This window comes from Branchiostoma floridae, chromosome 3 (genome assembly GCF_000003815.2).
Source record: "Branchiostoma floridae strain S238N-H82 chromosome 3, Bfl_VNyyK, whole genome shotgun sequence".
Classification (NCBI taxonomy): Eukaryota; Metazoa; Chordata; class Leptocardii; order Amphioxiformes; family Branchiostomatidae; genus Branchiostoma; species Branchiostoma floridae.
Window position 1 is genome coordinate 18940359 of NC_049981.1, and position 19274 is coordinate 18959632.

A 19274-nucleotide genomic window follows, 5' to 3' on the forward strand; every position below is an offset into this window, starting at 1 on the left:
CGTACCAGATATTAGATAACTGAAAATGAATGATAAACAAAGTTATGAGACACAAAAGGTATAGTCTATCTTTTTTGTTGTATGTCTTTTTTTAGTTTGATTTGACCTTGACTTTATTGGATCCACAATTAGCTTGACATTTCTGTTAGCTATTCTTCCCTATACATGAAGTACATGTACATCATACAATCACATGACAGATAGGGAAACATATGCCTGTATGTTAAACTACTGTATGCCCTTCCCCATCAGGAGCTGTATATGTTTTCCGTGTGAGGGCCAGTAATGCAGGAGGCAGTGGACCATGGAGTAATGCTGTGCAACATGTATATAGGGTAGCCAAACACCCGCGGCAAGTAAAGAAAGGTATGGAATTAGGTATATGAAGAAACTTTCCAGGTGCAAGGTATTGTCATTCAGTCATTTTATAATCCATATAAAATGTATATAAGATTGTCAGGATGTTCTATTTCTGTGTACTACAAGTGTATTTAAAATACAACTAAATACTATTCTATTCTATATCTCTTAGAATGTTGCTCTTTATCTAGGTCAAATGTCAAGAATCATAAATGTTGTACCATATTTTAAAATTTCATCATCATCATTTTCCCTCTCGTTCAATTTGCAGTGGTTGAAAGAGGTACACAGACTCCTAAGATGTCAGCACACCTCAAGTCCCCCAGAAAGTCTCCTGCTCAACAGAAGGGTAAGGGGAAACGGAAGACCGTTCTCTTAGACACCTCTGCCCCCAAAACACCCAAGATGGACCTTCCAAAGCCTTCCATGCCCAGTGGGAAGGGTGGAGGGTTTCACAGCCGGATGCATGAGAGACTGTTGGTAAGGGCAAACATACAAGGTGCTCCCAAGACAAAAAAGGGAAGACTAAGTGTGTCTGACAACAAAGCAGAGGATCCGCCAAAACCAAACAGCAATGCCAGACAGAAAGAACGCACTCCAAAGAAGAGGAAAGCAGACCAGGACAACTCTCTTCCTCCCAAACAGGTGAAAGGAGTGGAGAAACTGTCAGATCAGTGCCGGGAGGCCTGGCAAAGCCTTGCCAACTGTACTCCAGAGAAGAGCAAACCATTGCATGCAAAGGAAAATGAAACCAGGGAGACTACTGGGAAAGAGAAGACTCCCTCTCTACGGGTAGAATGTAGAGAAGGTTGGCAAAACATTGCCTACAGCACACCAGAAAATGGTAGATTGCAAAAGACACCCTCTCTGTCTGAGGAATGCCATAAACCTACCCACATCACCCCAGAAATGAGCAAACCATCATCTCTGAAGAAAGGGAGAGGTAACAGAGGTTCTGACAGGTTGAAAACTCCCCTGAAGGTGAGATGGTCCTTCCCTAAGACACACCAGTCAGGATCAGGAGACACCCTGACAGGAATCAGTACCTCAAATGGCTCCTGTGTGTCTAAAGAAGATGCCAGGTATGCCGTTACAGCAGTAACCAACCTGGTGGATGCACTGGTGTCCTGGCCCATTGATGTGGAGGTTGACAAGGATGTGGACGAGAAGAGCACTCCAAGAAGAACTCCCAAGTGTACCCCAGACAGACCCTCATCTAGTAAAAGACGGTAGGTGCAGTTGCTTGGGCAGATTTCCAAGCTTTCTGCAGAAAAAAATTCACATTATTAAGTCATCAAAAATTTGCATTGATGGAAAAAGATCCATCCTGATTAGAGCTGCATTGGCTTTGTGAGGGAGGTAAAGTAGGGGTCCCATGTTTGAGGAGGTGCCCCAAGCATGTTATGACAACCTCATTTCTCAGATGGGTACCTACTGGCTGTACTGCAAGGTGAATGATTTTGGAAGGTCAAAAGTATGGATGGAAAATGGAAAGAACTGTTATTAGCACGAGTATATATTGTACCTATCATTGGCTAAATGCTTGACACAATGTGTGTTTTACCCCCCTTAGGGTGGTGAAGTCTGCAATCTCTGATTGTTTTTTTTTTTTATATAGGAGAAGACAGTCAGATCCCAGCCCTTCACTGAAAGCTGCAGGAAGAACTCCTCAGACCCCAGCTTCTCTGAGACAGAGACGGGCTCCGGACTATTTTGAGGTGAGAGCTACAACAAGCGTATAAATAATTATACTATTGAAGTAAGGTCACAGTACCAACATCGATCCAAAGGGTTTAGAATCACCAACCATGAACTTCAAAATTGTACACTCTCTTTACAGTTCCTCTTTTGCATATTTACAAGGGCTGTTTTGTTTTGAATTAAGATGATGATTATTTAATATCAGGGAGCAAAATATTGTATTCATGGTCTTTTATTTCATGTAGCAGTTCCTTAAGTATGTTCTATACACCCATGCTTTCCTGTTGTAATTGTGATTTGAAGATAATAGAAAAGAAACAGGAAATGTCTTTTGCTGTTCAGTTTGTAGTATCTATTTCCTCAGTCTTTTGTATCAAATTTACAGTTAAAAGTGTATTTGGCACACACACTTAGTTGTAAGTTGTATTTTATAATGCTTGTTCTTACTATTAATATTACCCTTTCTGTCCAGGAATGTGAGTCCATAGTACGTGCTGTGTTTGACCACCCAGATGGCAAACTGTTCCAACTGCCTGTTAAAGTCAAGGAGGTCAGTGACACTCTTAATGTTGTATTCCACACATTTATCAGCAGGTAGTATGTATATATTGTATCTATCAATAGTGTGTGTGTGTATTTTAAGGTTTTTACACATATTAACATACTATTTTTTTTAGATTGAGATTGTTTTATACTTGTGCTTCTCTAAAAATGAGTTCTGTACTTCCAGCGCTTGGTATTCAGGTGATAAATGGAAAGATCAGAGTCCTTTGTTTTGCCCTTGGTGCTGAATGGACAGTCCTTTGGTAGGAGGAATGGATAAACTTTTTAGTGGCTTTGAGGGGACAGTGTCTCCTTCCAGGGAAGAAATGAAATATGTCCTTTGGGCTGAAAGTGTTTTCTCTGACAATGCGACTCACCCTGGCCTTGGTACTGAATGGACACTCCCTTGCTGGGAAGAAAGTATAAAACTGGTTTGTGGCATTGAGGGAACAGTACTTTTCAATGAAGTTATTAAACATGTCCTTGGTGCTGAAGCTGCTTTCTTTAACTATAAGAGATTTGCCCTGGCCTTGGTGCTGAAGTAGAGTGAGCAATCTGCTGAAGGGATAACATTTAAGTCCTTAGTCAACCGAATTCAACTTTTCCTGATTACGTTCAGCCTTAATACTATTATTCAATGACCATAGATATTTTTACAAAATAAACACCTTTGCTTATAGAATGTTTGCTTTTCTGCTGCTCAAAAGAATGTTTTTTTTGGGAGTTGAGGTACTAAGTTCCCAACGAGCTGCCTTGACATCATGAGTGGAAATGAACTTGATTAAGTGGCAACAGGAATCATGAACTAGAAATATGATTTGTAAGATTCGATGTGCAATAACATCAGAATGGTGTAACATTGTATTTTGTACAAACATCTTTGTTCATTGAATAATACATATCATGCTTGCTTGTAATTAGAAACTACCTACCGTATTTCAGTGTCATTTCTGGCATAAGAAGTTCGATGAAATAGACTAGTGTATGTCAGACTGCCCATACAATTCCTCTCAACACATCCTTGTTATACACTTCCTAGGTGCCTGACTACTATGACATAGTAAAGGACCCCATGGATCTAGACTGTATCAAGAAGCGCCTGCGAGAGCTGTACTACATAATCATGCCTGACCAGTTCCTGGCAGACATGAAGAAAGTCTTCAGAAACTGCCATCTGTACAATAAAGTAAGTAGACCAAATACATTTTATTTGCTTGGACAGAACTGTTCATGTTTGTATAGGGGTGAACTAGATGTGACCAATATGAAGCTGAAACTCAATCTTTCACTGTACGTGGATACCGAACACTGGTATCGAATAGCACCTTGCTGTTGTCTAGTTTTAGTCTGAAGTTGAAAACATTAAAGCTCACCCTTTTGACCTTTGGTTTAACTTTAAAGTTCTGAATTTCTTGTAACGTTTGCCAAATGCATAAATTTTCAGCATTTCTTCATACTGCAATCACAGTTATCTTTCTCCACACTGTTTTATATCAGCCGGACTCCGAAGTCGGCCAGGCAGGTTTTCGTCTGGAGAGTTACTTCATCCAGATGCTCTGTCAGTACCTCCCAACTGTGTCCTACAAACCTGTCTATAAGCTTCCTCCAGCTGATGGACAGGAATCACCTCCAACCAACAGTAGAGCAGTACATGGGGAACCTGATGAGTGTTGTCCTGAGGGAGGGCGTCAATCTATGGTTGAGCCAACTGTGGAGGAAAAGCATGATGTCTTCTGTGTTGCAAAGGAAACTGAGAGAAGCACACTATCTGCTGCTAACAATATGGTGTCCTACCATGAAGTCAAGACCTCAGGTTCCACTCAAGAGGAAGAATCTTTGCAGAAACCATTGGTAGAATCACATGGAAAGCAGGTCAGATCTGGACCAATGGAGGTCCAAGAGAACCCAGTTGCAGTGGAAGTTGTTGATGTGTCCCGGTATGCCAATGGTGGCACATTCCATGATCCAACTACTGCCCAGGGTATACCCACAACTGTCACCATGTCAGAGAGTGAAGAAGTACCCTTGTCTGCACCAAACCAAGAGTCTCCTGAGAGGAACACTACCTCCATAAGAATAGGAGAGGCCGTACATACCAACACAGAAGGTGCTGAGCCAGAAGTATCACAGAGGGTGCATGAAGAAAAGGCAAGTGTTGATAGTACTAACACTAAGTCTCCTACAGAGTTTGCTGAATCTGTCAGGGAAAGAAATCCAATCTTGGATTCTAACAAAGACTCCAGTATCAGGAAAGAGAGTGGCAGCCCCAGGAACTCAACAGACAAGTCTGTAGCACAAGGCAAGAAACGCAGGGAGAGGAAAGATAAACCAAGTAAAGTTATGTCTGATGAAGAAATCGGTGCCCTAGAACCCTGGTGTTCTTACAGAGGGGAATTTTCTGTGATCAACAATCCGGTCAACGCAGTTATTGCTGAACAGGTCACAGATATTGCACCACATTGTGCCAATCTGCATCCATTCAGGTCCCTGTCCAGTCCCAGTCTCACCACAGTGGGTGATGAAGGAGATGCAGTGCTGAGTAGAAACAGACAGAGGAGTGTCAGTGCTGTTGATGCTGCTGAAGACATCCCTGTCAGACCCAGCAATCCCTCACTCCATCCGCAAATGGCTTTAACAACTCTGAGATCACCCAACAAGGAGACAGTCATTGCCAGTTGTCTATCATCCTCCCCACTTCAGATCACAGTGCCAAGGTCTAACCTACAGGGAGGTGATGCAACAGGGTCTCAGCCTCTAACAAGCCACAACACGGCCTGTGGCTTTGGGCAGGAGATGACTTCTGTGGATGTTGTGGGTGTCCTAATGTCTGAAAATTCCACAGTAGGAAGCCTTCAAGAACAGAGCAGGGTAGAAGGACACAAATCACCAAGAAGTCCATCAAGAGAAGCCATGGGCTCTGACATGAAGACTACAGTGGATTTGACACAGAAAGGTTCCAAAAATGTTCAGCCTGAAGAGTGTTCAACAAAGCCTAAAAGGTCACAAAAAGCCAGAAAGTCTTTTCCAAGACATGTGCCACAGGAGAAACAGGTCCATTCACATGCAAGGCGGGTTGTATCAGGTGATGAGCAGGAACCAATCACAGCACAGCCTTCCACATCAGCAGCCAAGTATGCTGGTACAACAGGAAAGGGTGCACCTCTATTTGCAGGAAAGGTTGGTTAAAACTAGTTTTATTCATTGTAATTACAGATGGAAACATAATTTCTGTCTATGTGCTGGTTAACCCTGTACCAAATGTAGAGAGAATTGGTAGCCAAATGGCTCCTTCAGTGTGCTATGTAAAACTGTGCCGTAGTCTTCTTGTATCTACGTGTAAGAAGTACATTCTGGCTTTTAGATGCTCAACGGTTCATGGTTTGTTATACACTGTACATAGAATTGTAAAAGCACCAGTCCTCATCCTTGCACATAGTGTCACATGTATATTCTATAGTGTGACATGAATGAAATGGGTTAATCATTGAATATATAACCTCCTCCTTATGCACTATGAAAGTGTTTGCAGTGAATATTGATGTTGATCTGTTTTTGTATCATAAACAACCAGAAATAATGTGTGGAGTGGGGTTGACATGCACTGTCATATGTCCATCCAGGGAAGAAAGAAGACTGCAAGGAAGTCCATCCGTATGAAGGTGACAGAAAACCCTCACCTCCTAGACCTGGTTCGAGACAGTCCCAACTGAAGCGACTTCTAATGATGTACCATGGTCAGTGGGGAAGGGGCAAGGCACAGGCCTGCAAAGTTGATACTTTGTCTTTTATATTCATTTGTAATGGTACATTTTATAGAGACAATTAAGAACAAATCTGTCATGTTCACCCTCTGGGATAGGTCTGTGCAGTTTAAGGATAATAAGCTTGTAAGTTAGAACATTAAAGCGGTTGACATGTTGAAGTTGAAAAGACTCAAGTTCAAATCAACATTTCCTGTGAAGATACACTGCTGATGTTAAATCTTCTTTCTACATGGTTAATTTTTGGTTCCCAACAAGTTACAGATGAATACCAATGTTGCCAAGGAAATATTTGAGCGGCATCAACTTGATCAAGGAGCAAAACAAAGTTTTCTTTCCATCCCAAACGTATAATTTGCTGTTACTGTTAGTAAGTTACAGGAAATTCTATTCAGTTCAGTTTGCAGTAATGCTTTCGAACAATGCAACAACATGGAGCCTTTTTCATATTACTTTGTAATGTTTTATATGGTAGAGTTGTATCAATCTACTATGAAAGTCTATCTTATTGCATTTTTCATAATTTGGATGTTTTGTGTGCATTCAGTTGTAACACACATGTATTTGGGGACATCTGTGTTATTGGGGATATCTATGCTTGGATAGCCTGACATCCAGTCTTGTACAGTTCCTGAATGGACTCATGTTCATGTACGTATTAGTGAGTGAACTATAACTGTAAGGCCAGATGCAAGGTAAGCTGGTACTAAAAGATGTAGACCAGAACCTGTAAAGTCCCCTAGAAGGGAAATCTAGGATGTTGTAACAGCTGTTTACATGGAGCCTTATGAAGCCTTATTTGTGGCTGGTTGAAGATTGTTCTATGCTGTCATGTTGAGAATTCTGTTAGATGTTACCTAAGAATCCCCATTTTATACCCATGTTTTTTTAAAACAACTAACAATTCTATATTCGGAAATGTCTTTTTGGTACTTCATTAACTTTGTTATAGTGGTATTGTATGTGTACTTAAAATATGATTTGTGACTTGATAGAACATAGTTCATTTGTACTTTGTGAATGTGTGTGCAGAGCAGTGACTAGTACTTGAACGTTATACTAGCAACTGACAAGCAACCATGTAATGTACATGGTTATGAGGGGTAATCAACCTTACCCAGAACTAAGGTACTTAACTTAAATTTTTGGGCACAATTATTAAGTATAAAGCCTTTTATGAATGTCTACGAAAATTCATATCACTGTGATCATTACTTTGCAAGCAACACCCAGATATCTTCGGTGGGAGAGAAGGAAAAAAAATTGACAATTGAGCTGCAACCTACATTGTGCAGGTCAACTTGCTCTGCAGAAAGTCAGATACCCACTTCTTTCTACTAAGGGATTCTTTATCAACCATTTTGACCATGTTTTTGTAGATTTCATGGCAAGAGAAGTTCACCCATGTTTTTCTTGCCACATTGCTTTTCAAAAGGAATGGATACTGACTGGAAAGTAGTGACTACAGTGATTTGATGGACGTTGATAAAAGACTACTGTATATAATCATGCCCTGAAATTTGAGTTATGCACCTTATTTACATTTGAGGCCGTGAACTTATTGATCAACTCCAATAGCTCCTGTGATTCTGCATAAAGCAAGAGATATCTGTCTGATAAACACTGACACAGGAATACTCCAAGGGCAGCCTTACAGGAGGGACAAAGCATTTATTGGAAACAGCAGAATTTGGATGTCCTCACATACAAACATGGCAGCAGTTCCTACTTGATGGTGCAACACACAATCCATGACATTACAGTTTGGTATACTCTTTCTACTATGACTACCAGGAATCACCAGACATCACACACGATTATGTTTATAGCTACAACCCTTCAGGTGATAAAATGTTCTCAAAATCTAGATACTTTTTGAGAACTTGGCCACGCCAATATAGAAAATTCGGTCCTTTCTGGGAGAATTTGTACATACATTAGCCACACAAGTTGTCAGCATCTGTGAGATCTTAGTCAAAACAGGGCCTACATTCAAATCTTTCTATGGGATAGAAGCATTAAAATCACTGTCTATTGTAGAGGTTAAAATGATTACGATAACATGCGATAAAATCTCTGCAAAGAATCTAAAATCAGTTGCTTACATATCTTTTAATCAATCTTACAGTACTGACGGTATTTCCTGGCTTGAGAAATTAGTAAACATTATATATGTGAAAGCATTAGTGAACACACTATGATACTGGTGACATTCTATGTATCAATTTACTTCAACAAGTCAGCTTGTTTCCTCTGTCTAGTCGTTCATATAGTTCAAAATCTTGATTCAAAAGCAGACAATTGAGAAATACAGTGCCAGTAAGTTGAGAAGTGTATATTGGTCCTTTCTGTTGTAGATCCCCTAGGTTCTCCCTCTCTCAGGGGACATAGAAAGGCTGTATATACTCAAATTGAAGGACCATAGTTTCCTCCAGCTTGTGACATCCACTATACTCAGAATCAAAAACATCTCTGCAGTCACTGATTATTGGACTTATTCACTAGATTACATTAATTCATTCATTCACAAGTCTTAGTTCTACTGCAGTTGTAAGAGGCAACAAACAGTATATTCACATAGTTGAAACTTCCCTCCACCCCTACCATTCTGTCCAAAGCCACTGGGAATAATGTGTTATCTGTGACATTCTTGTGTACTTCTTCATGCATAAGCAACCTTAGCCTTTTTGCTGTGCTAGTGTGAGAACTTTGCCAAATTATTCACATCCACCCGATACCAGGATAAAGCGCCACATAGCCTCCTTTGTCAGTCCCACACTCTGACTACATACACATCTTTGTCAGCAAATCTTTTTTTTTTTTTCAGCCCTCCTCGGAAAGGAGACTTCTTGCTACGACGAAAGCTGCTCGAACTTTATTGTACAATTTCCTTTATTCAAACAATCCTCTAGTTATATGAGAATCAAATGTTTGTTATTATAACTCCTCTTTACAAGCTTCAATGGCTCTCTAGCTGTGGTGCTCTCCCTCCGTGTCTTCCTCCCCGTGGATGACCCTCTCGTGTTCATCCATACTCTCCACGATCTCCCTCAGATTTTGCCGCAGCTCGTCGTGCTCCTCGTCTCCCTCGGGACCAGAGGTGGTTGTCTCTGTGGTGACGATTTCTTCCCCATCCTCCGCTACAACAGTCCGTGTGGTCTTAGTCACAATGACCCTGAGAAAGAACAGTAAAAAAAGTCAGTATTACATTCTCAGAAAACTTTTGCAGATGGCAATCTGTCAATAGAAAAGGCTACCATCACATCTTAAGCACAGTATGAAATCTGAGACTTGCATGATTAATGGACAAAGGTAATGTTCAAAACGGTATCAAAGCACCATAAGTATTATGGCAAGCGATGAGAATGGAAAGTGAGAAAGAGGATAAAGCAAAGTGGCAGACAGAAAGCTGACCTGGAAAGTGTGACAGATGTACAAAGTAGCTTGCAGCAGCACAGTGAACACATGGAGGACTGGAAGGAACCTTCGTCTATCTACTTATTTATACACTTATTCTTGTGTTTCTCACCAACCAAGGTCTTTCGGTTAGAGAGGGTGCTTATAATGTTTGGTACATTACAGAGGCTCTTCTACAAAATAAGACACTAATACAGGTAACTAGTCAAGTAGTTACTAAGTCACATAGGTTTGGGTTTGTCTACCTAAAATGACTTGTGGAAATCTATGGCATGTAGCAGTGGTAAAGATGGCAAACACATAAAATGATGATTTGTTTTAGTCTAAAGTTTTGCATTGGATTTCTGATTATCATTAGAAATTTATCATTTCTGATGATCAACATAGAATTGTCAAGGTGACTGGTCCGCTTTTTGAAGTGTGAATTGATGTACAATGTATAAGGTGTGGTCAAGCAGCATAAAGGAAATTGAATAACAGTTTGGACGTATTGTTATGCGAATTTAAACAGGACCTTACTGTGTGTTGTATGTATGGTTTAAATGTACTACTTGTGAATAAGTGGTGGCAAAAGGGACATGACACAGCTGGTATGACAATGACTAGTTCTTTTTATTGCTAGAACACATTGTACATGACAAACAGCTGAAATGTTGGATAGGAAACACAGACGTAGAGGGTATAAAGGGGGATGGGTGATGTGATCTACTCAACACCCCACTGCACTTCCCCAAACTATGAAACTTGAACAGTCAACATCTTGTGGGCATGAGTGTATCCAGGAAAATGATTCTTTTCCCGGTAACCTATTTCTTTAATCCTGTAAGAAGCACTGTCTGTGGTCTAACCATGACAAAGACAAGTTTGAACAAGGACACGTCAATGCCACAATGCTGTTGTCTTCACTCCTGTTAAACCAAACCATTCTGGCTGTCACCTTGGCCCCACAAAACAAAACAATACAGAACATTTGAAACATGGATCTGTACATATACCTGACACTATCCCTATCATCACCTGACCTAACCCTAACCAATGGAAACAATGCCTGGCATGGGGCCAACGTGGCAATCAAATTTGGTTCCTCAGAAGTAAGATACAACACAAGTGGTAAGGTCATGTCCTCATGCCACCCATCCAATAAGTTAACCATGGAAACCCAGGCAGTACTTGACTACAGAACACTTTCCATGTCCACTCTCAGTAAAGGTACATGCCAATATTGAATGGGGAAGTGCAGTTAACATTGGACCTTCAATAGGACTACACTAGAAAATTGACATGCATCTTATTTACTGCGTTTTTGTCTTTATCTAATTTTTTTTTCTTTTTGTATGGGACATGTCCCACTTGAAAGTATTGCTGTAGATATGACACTCATCTAGGGACAATGTTCCATGCCTCCATTGGAACAGCCCTAGGAAGTTCACTAGGGAGGTACTATTGAAGGTACAAGGATCTGCTAAGAACGATTCACCCTGTGTTTAGGGAGTGAACGTGATGACTTTACAGTCATTGATGACTCATGCATCTTGAGTAAAATAATTTGCAGGTGCTTGGTTTATCATTACATGCAGTCTGCAAATCAAATGCTATCACTGAGCTTTTTAAAATACAAGCCTTTGTTCTTATAAGCATTCAAGAATATGACTTTTGCTTAAATGCAGAAAAATGCCTTATTGGCAATAATACAATATCAAATTTCAGTTTACGCTGCAAAATATTGCTAAATTTTCTGTGTAGTTGCTAGGGTACAATAGAAACCTTATATTTAGAAATGATAATGTTGTCTTCTTTTAAATATATTGCAACTTTAGCACTTTTACTACAAGGCAGTGGTTGCCACATGGCAGCTTGCTAGATCCTTAATGCCAGATTGAGAAAGATATTTTACAAAGAATATGTTTTTGCTGTACAGCAGACTTGTTGATCATATACAAGTGATACAGGTACTGAACGTAATTTAAGGATAAGAACAGCAAAGTCACCCCATCCTACCAGAGTTAGCCGTCAGATCCATCCTCCCCTTTGTTACCTACAAAAATAATTTCACTCTATACACCTCACCAGAAATCACGTCTTTTTATATCTGGTAGGGGGTTTGGGGGCTTGTACTGAGTAACGTGGGGAAGGAATTGGCTTTTTTGATGAGGATCTGGGTGGAGGTTGTGGGGGCCCTGTAGCTGTCTCTGGTTGTGTATAGAGTTTAGGAGATGGAGTTTTGGAAGGTGTGAAACCCTCAGGCCAAGGAGTTGGTAGGCCTAACTCTTTCCATGTTTTGGGAGGGACCACAGGAGGTGTTTTCAGCTGACTAGGGGTGGTGGGTGACTTTGCCGCTCCTGCTACGTCTGTACCAAAGAAGACTGGTGATGTGGCTGTTGGTGTAGGAGTTGGGGTCACCTCCTCCGCTTCATACTCCAACTCTGACTCAGTCATGCTCTGTGGTCGTGACAGGCGTGGAGACGGAGATCGTATTGCTTCGGTGTACCTTAGATTACCTGCCTTATCTACATCGTAATCACGCTCAACATATCCCATCTCATCCTCTTCTGTAATTTCTGCCTCAAAATCAGACTCAGAAGTAACTTCCACTGATGGTATTGAGATGGATTCTGCAAATGTCAGAGTTCCAGTCTCATCTTCGCTGTACTCCCTTTCCACAAAGGAGGGGCTTTTCTCTTCCACCATCGGGCTTGGTTGCTGGGGCGGTGGAGAGGTGACAGTCACAGTTTCCATGTATGTTAGACTGCCAGTCTCGTCTTCATCGTATGTCCTCTGCACATGTTTGTCCGTTTCTTCTTCACCAACCTCCAAGGGTGGTAGAGGACTGACATACATACGAACATCTTCCTCTGTTGGTATGCCTTTACCCTTAGCCTCATCAGGAGAAAGCAGAATCTGCTTCACCTCTGTGTCTTCAGAAGGCGTGGGAGATTTCAGCTGTGATGGGCTAACTGGGCTCAACCCTGCCCATGACTTAGGCCTCTTTGGCTTTGGCGGTACAGGTGGAGGCGTCTTTAAGTATGGACTGGATGGCAAGCTTGGAGGAGTTGATAGCTTTTGTTGTCTACCCTCCATCCTGGGTGTGTACACTGGTGATACTTTTTGTTGATAGGCTGGAAAAGGGTCAGGTGGAGTAGGTGTTCTTTGAAAAACTGGTGACGCTTCTTCTGCAAATTGCTTACGTGGCATTTCTGGGGATGGTTCTATGGTGAGGACGGGTGGTATAGGTTTCACCCTGACAGGCCGGGAGAGTTGGAGTGGTGGGGCCTCATGTAGAGCAGATTGGTAAGTTGTTACAGGCTGTGGCTGTGGCTTTGGTGGTGGTCTTACAATTGGTGGGGCAACTACAGCTTCCACAGGCTTCACTGCTGGGGGAGGACCTCTGGGAACTGGTTTTGGAACTACCTCTGGTGCATACAGAGGAAGTTCCTCCTGTGTTGGGTATCTCTTCAATAATGGAGATGTTTTCCCAATTTCAACACTACTGCCATTTGGTTTCGGAGCCACAGGTGTGACACCTGGCACAGCTGAGATTTTCTGAGCTATGGGTTTACGGATTTCCTCAGGTGACCTGCCAGTGGATGTCAATCGAACAGGTCCAATGGGCTGCTTTTTAGGTGTAAAGTACTGTTGTTTTGGCGGTGTGCCATAGGGCTCTGTTTCTGACTCAGAATCAGAAGTAAGTGGCAAGCGCGCCTCAAACACCACTGGAGCCTTTGAACGGAAGGGAGACTTTAGAGAGGAAAAGAAAATTGGTGCAGGCTCTATTATCTCAGAGACTTCTGCCTTGGGTAACACTTCTTTTTGTGGACGTTCTGCTAATTCCTCTGCAGCAGATGACTCTGCAGTGCTTTCTTCAATGATTGGCATCTGCGATGGGAGTGATTTCAGATAGGCTTCAACTGCTGTCTTCTGCATTTCAACTGGCTTTGCCTCAGAGTCGGATAAGACTGAATCTGTCTCCTCTTCAATGGGGGTCATGAGAGCCTGCGATGACCGACTTTTCCTGGGTGCGTCTTCTGTCTCAGAGGAGGACGAACCCGGTTCTGTCTCCTCTTCGATAGGAGACAACTGATCCATGACAACTTCCTCGGCCATTAAAAGCATTTCTTGATCTCCCATTGCTGGTTGCTCAAACTCAAACGGTGGTTTTGTCTTGAGCATCTCTGCCAGGTGTTCCACCTGGTCGGAGTCTGAGACTGATCCTGTTGTTACAGGTTCTTCCTGCTCAGGTGTAGGAGCAGGAGCACATGGAGCCATGAACTGACTTGCTTCTTCCATCACCTCTTCAACATCCACAAACACTTCCTCAGGACTTTCTTCCTCTTCTGCTTCTACTTCAGCCTTGTCTTTCAATTCCTCATCCTCCACTTCAGCAGCCTTCTCTTCTAGTGTTTCTAGTTTTGGTTTGTCCTCTGGTTCGTCTTCAAATGAGGAGAAGCGTACTTCCTCAGCTGAGCTCACCTGTTCTCCGAGTAACGTCACCTGCTCCTTCAACTTTGCTACCTGCTCTGCTAAGGCTGCAGTTCGGATTTCTTCCACAGATTCTGGGTCTTCAAGAACTCTGGATACCTCTTCAGTTGAAAGTGCCCTCTCGGCTGCCTTTGTTGCTTCAAAGAGAGCAGCAATTTCAACCAGATCAAGTGGTTTTCCTTTAATCTTTCTGGCCTCAAGTATGGCAGTTACGTCATCCAAAGTCATTGGTCTGCCTATTGTTTTGGCAGCCTCTCGAAGAGCAGAAATTTCCTCTGCACTTAAATCTCTTCCTGTCAGCTCCACTGCCTTCACTACGGCATCACCCTCTATACCTGTCAATGGCTGCTCAGCAAGATCAGTTGACTGTAGAATAGCTGCTGCTTCGTCTGATGTTAACGACCTTCCTGTTGATTTCACAGTTTCTACAAGACTAATTGTCTCATCTGACTGTAAAGGACGTTGTGCTTCCTTTGTTGCTACCACCACAGTTTCGATTTCTTTTGCAGTTAGTGGTCTTTCCACAGCCTTGGTGGCTACCAGAATGCTGGCAGCAGTATTTGGTGTGAGAGCTTTCCCCAAATCCTTTGTTGCCTTCACAACAGACTGTAATTCGGTGGATGTCAGAGGTCTTTGAACTGACTTTGTGCTCTCAATGAGGCTTGTGGCTTCATTTGGTGACAGCTTCCTTTGCACAATTTTAGTCGCTTCCACAGCGGACGAAATCTCGCTTGGATTTGGCTTCCTCTCCACAGCTTTTGCAACCTCTATCAAGCTCAAAGCTTCCTCAGCGGTAAGAGGTCTTTCAACAATCTTTGTTCCTTCAAGAATCGCAGCGGCTTCATCAGGTGACAATGAACAATTTGAAGTCTTTACTGTATCAAGTAGTGCAGTCATTTCACCAGCTTTGAGTTTTCTCTCCACAGCTTCTGCTCCATTGACTATAGTAAGAGCTTGTTCTGGTGTGAGGGGTTTCTTGTTGAATACAGCAGCCTCAATGACTGACATTATGTCTGCAGAAGTTAGTCGTTTACCTGATGCCATTGCAGCTTCCACAACTGCAGCTGTTTCTTCAGGGTCTAACTGACCTCCTTTGACTTTCACTGCCTCTAGAATGGATGCAGCCTCACTGGGTTTCAGAGGTCTTCCAGCAGCCTGGGTTGCATCAAGAATTGCAGTTTTCTCATCAAGAGTTAGAGGTCTATCTGCTACCATGGCTGCCTCAAGAAGACCACCGCTCTCCTCAACTGACATTGGCTCTAGGACACTGGCAAGTTCAGATGGTGTCAAAGGTCTCCCTGCTGTGTTTATTGCATCCAGGATGGATCTTATTTCTCCTGTTTTTAAAGTTCTCTTGCGAGATTTTACTGTGTCAAGAATTGCTCTGAGTTCCTCTGGCCTCAATGGTCTTGAAGCTAAGTCAGCAGCTTCAGCAACAGTTATAACTTCATCTGGAATTAGGGGCCTTTTTGTAATCCTTTCAGCTGCCAGTAAAGAGATAGCATCATCAAGTGTTAGAGACCTGGCAACCACTGCTTTTGCAGCATTCAAGATACACTGTGCCTCTTCAGTGGTTAGTGGCTTTCCAGTGACCCTTGCAGCTGCAAGAATACCACCAGCTTCATGTGGTGAGAGGGCTTTCCCTGCTACCTTTGTTGCTGCAAAGATGGACAGTATTTCTACAGCTGTAAGTGGTCTTCCCACAGCCTTTGCTGCCTCCACTACACTGGATGTATCATTTGGTGTCAGTGGTCTTCCAGCAGCTTTGGCAGCTTGTAACACAGCCGCTATTTCATCTGGCTGGAGAGGCATTCCTGCTGCCTTGATGGCCTCCATAAGTGCACTTGCTTCTTCATGGGTAAGTGGCCTCCCTGCAGCTCTGGCCACATTCATTATGGCAACAGTTTCTATTGGAGTCAGTTTCCGTTCCGCAATTCCTGCAGCTGTGAGGAGAGACGCAGACTCATCTGGTGTTAATGCACGTCCTACTTCCTTGGTAGCAGCCATGATGGCAGCTACATCCTCGGGTGTTAAAGACCTTCCTACTCCTTTTGTTGCATCAAGGATAGCAGATGTCTCCTCTGGACTAAGAGGTCTTCCTATTGTTTTTCCAGCTTCAAGAAGAGCCGTTACTTCTGTTGGACGGAGTGGTCTTCCCATTGTATTAGCAGCTCTAAGAATAGTAGATGTTTCATCTGCTGTGAGTGGCCGTACTGCAGCTTTACTGGCTTCTACTAGTGAAGCAGCCTCTTCCCTTGATAGTGGTCCAGCAGTGGCTTTTGTTGCCTCCAAAAGGGTCCGGGCTTCATCAGAAGAGACTGACCTTCCTGCTGCCTCTGCCCCACGGAGAACACTGGATGTTTCATCTGGTGTCAGAGGCCGACCGGCAGTGTTGGTTGCTTCAACAATAGATGATGCTTCACTTGGTGACAGTGGTTTTCCTGCAGCTTTTGTAGCTGCCAGTACTGCTACTGACTCCTCTGGCGTTATTGCACGACCAGTCACTTTGGATGCAGCTGCAATGGAGACTGCTTCTCCATATGTCAGAGGCCTCCCTGCATTTTTTATGGCAGCCAGAAGTGACTTTGCCTCAGCATCAGTTACAGGCCTTTCTAAGGCTTTAGTGGCATCAACAACTGCTGTCGTTTCCTCTGGCGTCAAGGTCCTGCCTGCAGCTTTACATGTTTGGAGAAGGCTTGTTGCTTCTCCAGTGGTAACTGGCCTTTCTGCAGATTCTGCTGCCATGGTAACAGTTTCCACTTCATTAGAGGAAAGCTGTCTATCAGCTGCTTGTACTGCATTGAGAAGGGAAGAAATCTCTTTGGGCTTCAACTGCCTGCCCACTTTATTTCCTCCCTCAAGAATAGCTGCACTTTCATTTGGTTTCAAGGGCCTTGTTGCTGTTTTACATGCTTCGATGATATTGGATGCCTCCTCTGGTGATAGCTTTCTTCCTGCTGCTGATACTGCTTCCAATAACCCAGAACACTCTTCAGGTGTCAATGGCTTTCCTTTTGAAGCAGAAGCCCGACAAATAGTAGAAATTTCATCTCTTGTCAACGGTCTTCCAGCAGTGCTAGTAGCATTTAGGACTGTTTCCATCTCATCTGCACTTAAAGTCTGGCCCAATTCTTCTGTGGCTGAAATAATATTAGCTGTTTCATTGGGGTTGAGCGGTTTTCCCAACTTCTTGACAGCTTCAGCCAATCCAGACACCTCATTAGCAGTTAGAGGTCTCCCAGCAACTTGAGAAGCATCGAGAAGAGATACAGTCTCTTCAAGTGTTAGTGGCCTTCCAATATTTTTACAGGTCTCAATGAGGGCTGCTGTTTCATCTGGTGTCAGTTGCCTCCCTATAGCCTTGGCTGCCTCCATAATGGTAGTATTCTCATCGGCAGTCAGAGATCTTCCCACAGATGTGGAAGCTTCAATGATGGCAGCTACTTCATGTGGTATCAAAGGCCTTCCAGCAGCTTTACAGGCTTCTGTTAATGCATAAGCTTCTTCTGGAGTAAGAGACCTGCCCACGGTATCTAGGGCCTCCAAAAGTGTCGCAGCTTCATCTGTAGTTAAAGGCTTTGCGGCTGCTTTAGTTCCATCCAAGATGGTTTGTATTTGGGCTGGTGTGAGGGGTTTGCTGGTGACCTTTGATGCATGAATGACGGCAGCAATCTCATTGCTGTTCAATGGCCTTCCTGCTGTCTTCATGGCATCCACAATGGCAGAAGCTTCATTTCTTGTGAGTGCCTTATCAGACACCTTTACACCTTCAAAAACTGCAAACACTTCATTAGCTGTTAGAGGTCTTTCAACAACTTCTACAGCTTGCAGAATTGACGAAATCTCATCTGGTGTCATTGGTCTTCCTGTGGAGTTGGCAGCTTCAAGAATAGTTTTTGTTTCATCTTGGTTAAGCTGTCTACCTGACGTTTTTAATGTGTCCATGATAGCAGAGATTTCTTCAGCTTCTAGAGGAAGCCCCATCAGTCTACTTCCTTCAACTATAGCAGCTACCTCAGCAGGTTCAAGAGGTCTTTCAGCTGTAACGGAGGCCGTCATTATTGACTTTGCCTCATCTGTACTGAGAGGTCGTCTTATCGTTGCCACTGCCTCAAGAAAAGCTGCACTTTCGTCAGGTGTGAGTGCACGTCCTTCTGATCTGCAACCAAGCAGAATGCTGGATGCTTCATCTGCTGTTAATGGTCTAGTGCCAGCTTTGGAAGCTTTTAAGATAGAAGTAGCCTCCTCTAGTGACAGTTCTCTCCCTGCAGTGTCTGTTGCATTGATAAGTTCCAATGCTTCTTCGGCAGTCAGTGGTCTTCCAAGGATTTGTGTTGCATCAAGGATAATGGCACATTCCTCGGGTTTCAATGGCCTCCCAACACAGGATGCTGCATCAGCAATAGCCAAAGTCTCATCTTTTGTAAGAGGCCTTCCAGCCATATATGCAGCATCTAGGAGTGCCACAGTTTCTTCTGGTGACAATGGCCTTGACAACATCTTTGAGGCATCCAGGACTACAGCAGTCTCCTCTGGCGCCAGTGTTCTTCCTGCCACTTTTGTAGCATCTGTTATTGCAGCTAGCTGTTCTGTTGACAGCTTCTCACCACCAACTGACTGCAAACTTTTGACAAGGGCCTCAGTTTCCTCAGGAGTCAATGGCTTACCTGCCATTTTCTGAGCTTCAAGAATGGCAGACCTTTCTTCAGCTGAGAGAGGGGTTCCAGCTGCTGCTGCTGCAGCTGCAATCACAGCAGCTTCATCAGGTGTCAGTTGTCTGCCCATTTCCTTTACTGTCTTTATCAAAGCAGTGATCTCTTCAGCACCCAGTGTCCTACCCAAAGAACTTGCAGCTCTGAGGATTGCAGAGCTTTCTTCAGGGGTCAGTGGCCTCCCAACTGACTTTGCTGCTTCTGCAATTGACATGGTTTCCTCAATGGTTAGTGGTCTTCCAGCCATACATCCAGCATCTAACAAAGCAGTGGTTTCTTCTGGAGATAGGGATCTTCCCAGTGA

At 43.2% G+C, this 19274-nt stretch overlaps 2 protein-coding genes across 3 annotated transcripts in view; one reads left to right on the top strand and one right to left on the bottom strand.

Annotated features, from left to right (window-relative positions):
* Positions 1-7542, top strand: part of LOC118410760 — a 7744-nt gene extending 202 nt beyond the window's left edge. The window contains exons 2-8 of the mRNA XM_035812551.1: positions 247-366; positions 632-1589; positions 1979-2078; positions 2534-2611; positions 3644-3790; positions 4102-5781; positions 6225-7542. Of these exons, the coding sequence (XP_035668444.1) occupies positions 661-1589; positions 1979-2078; positions 2534-2611; positions 3644-3790; positions 4102-5781; positions 6225-6314 (3024 nt within the window). The 5' untranslated portion in view covers positions 247-366; positions 632-660 and the 3' untranslated portion in view covers positions 6315-7542. The remainder of the gene's footprint in view (positions 1-246; positions 367-631; positions 1590-1978; positions 2079-2533; positions 2612-3643; positions 3791-4101; positions 5782-6224) is intronic.
* Positions 7543-8016: 474 nt separating this feature from the next.
* The window catches only part of LOC118410758 (titin homolog), a 108885-nt gene continuing 97627 nt past the window's right edge, over positions 8017-19274 (bottom strand). For both annotated transcript variants that reach the window (XM_035812548.1, XM_035812547.1), the window contains exon 32: positions 8017-9540. In XM_035812548.1, coding sequence (XP_035668441.1) covers positions 9336-9540 — 205 coding nt within the window. In that variant the 3' untranslated portion in view covers positions 8017-9335. The remainder of the gene's footprint in view (positions 9541-19274) is intronic.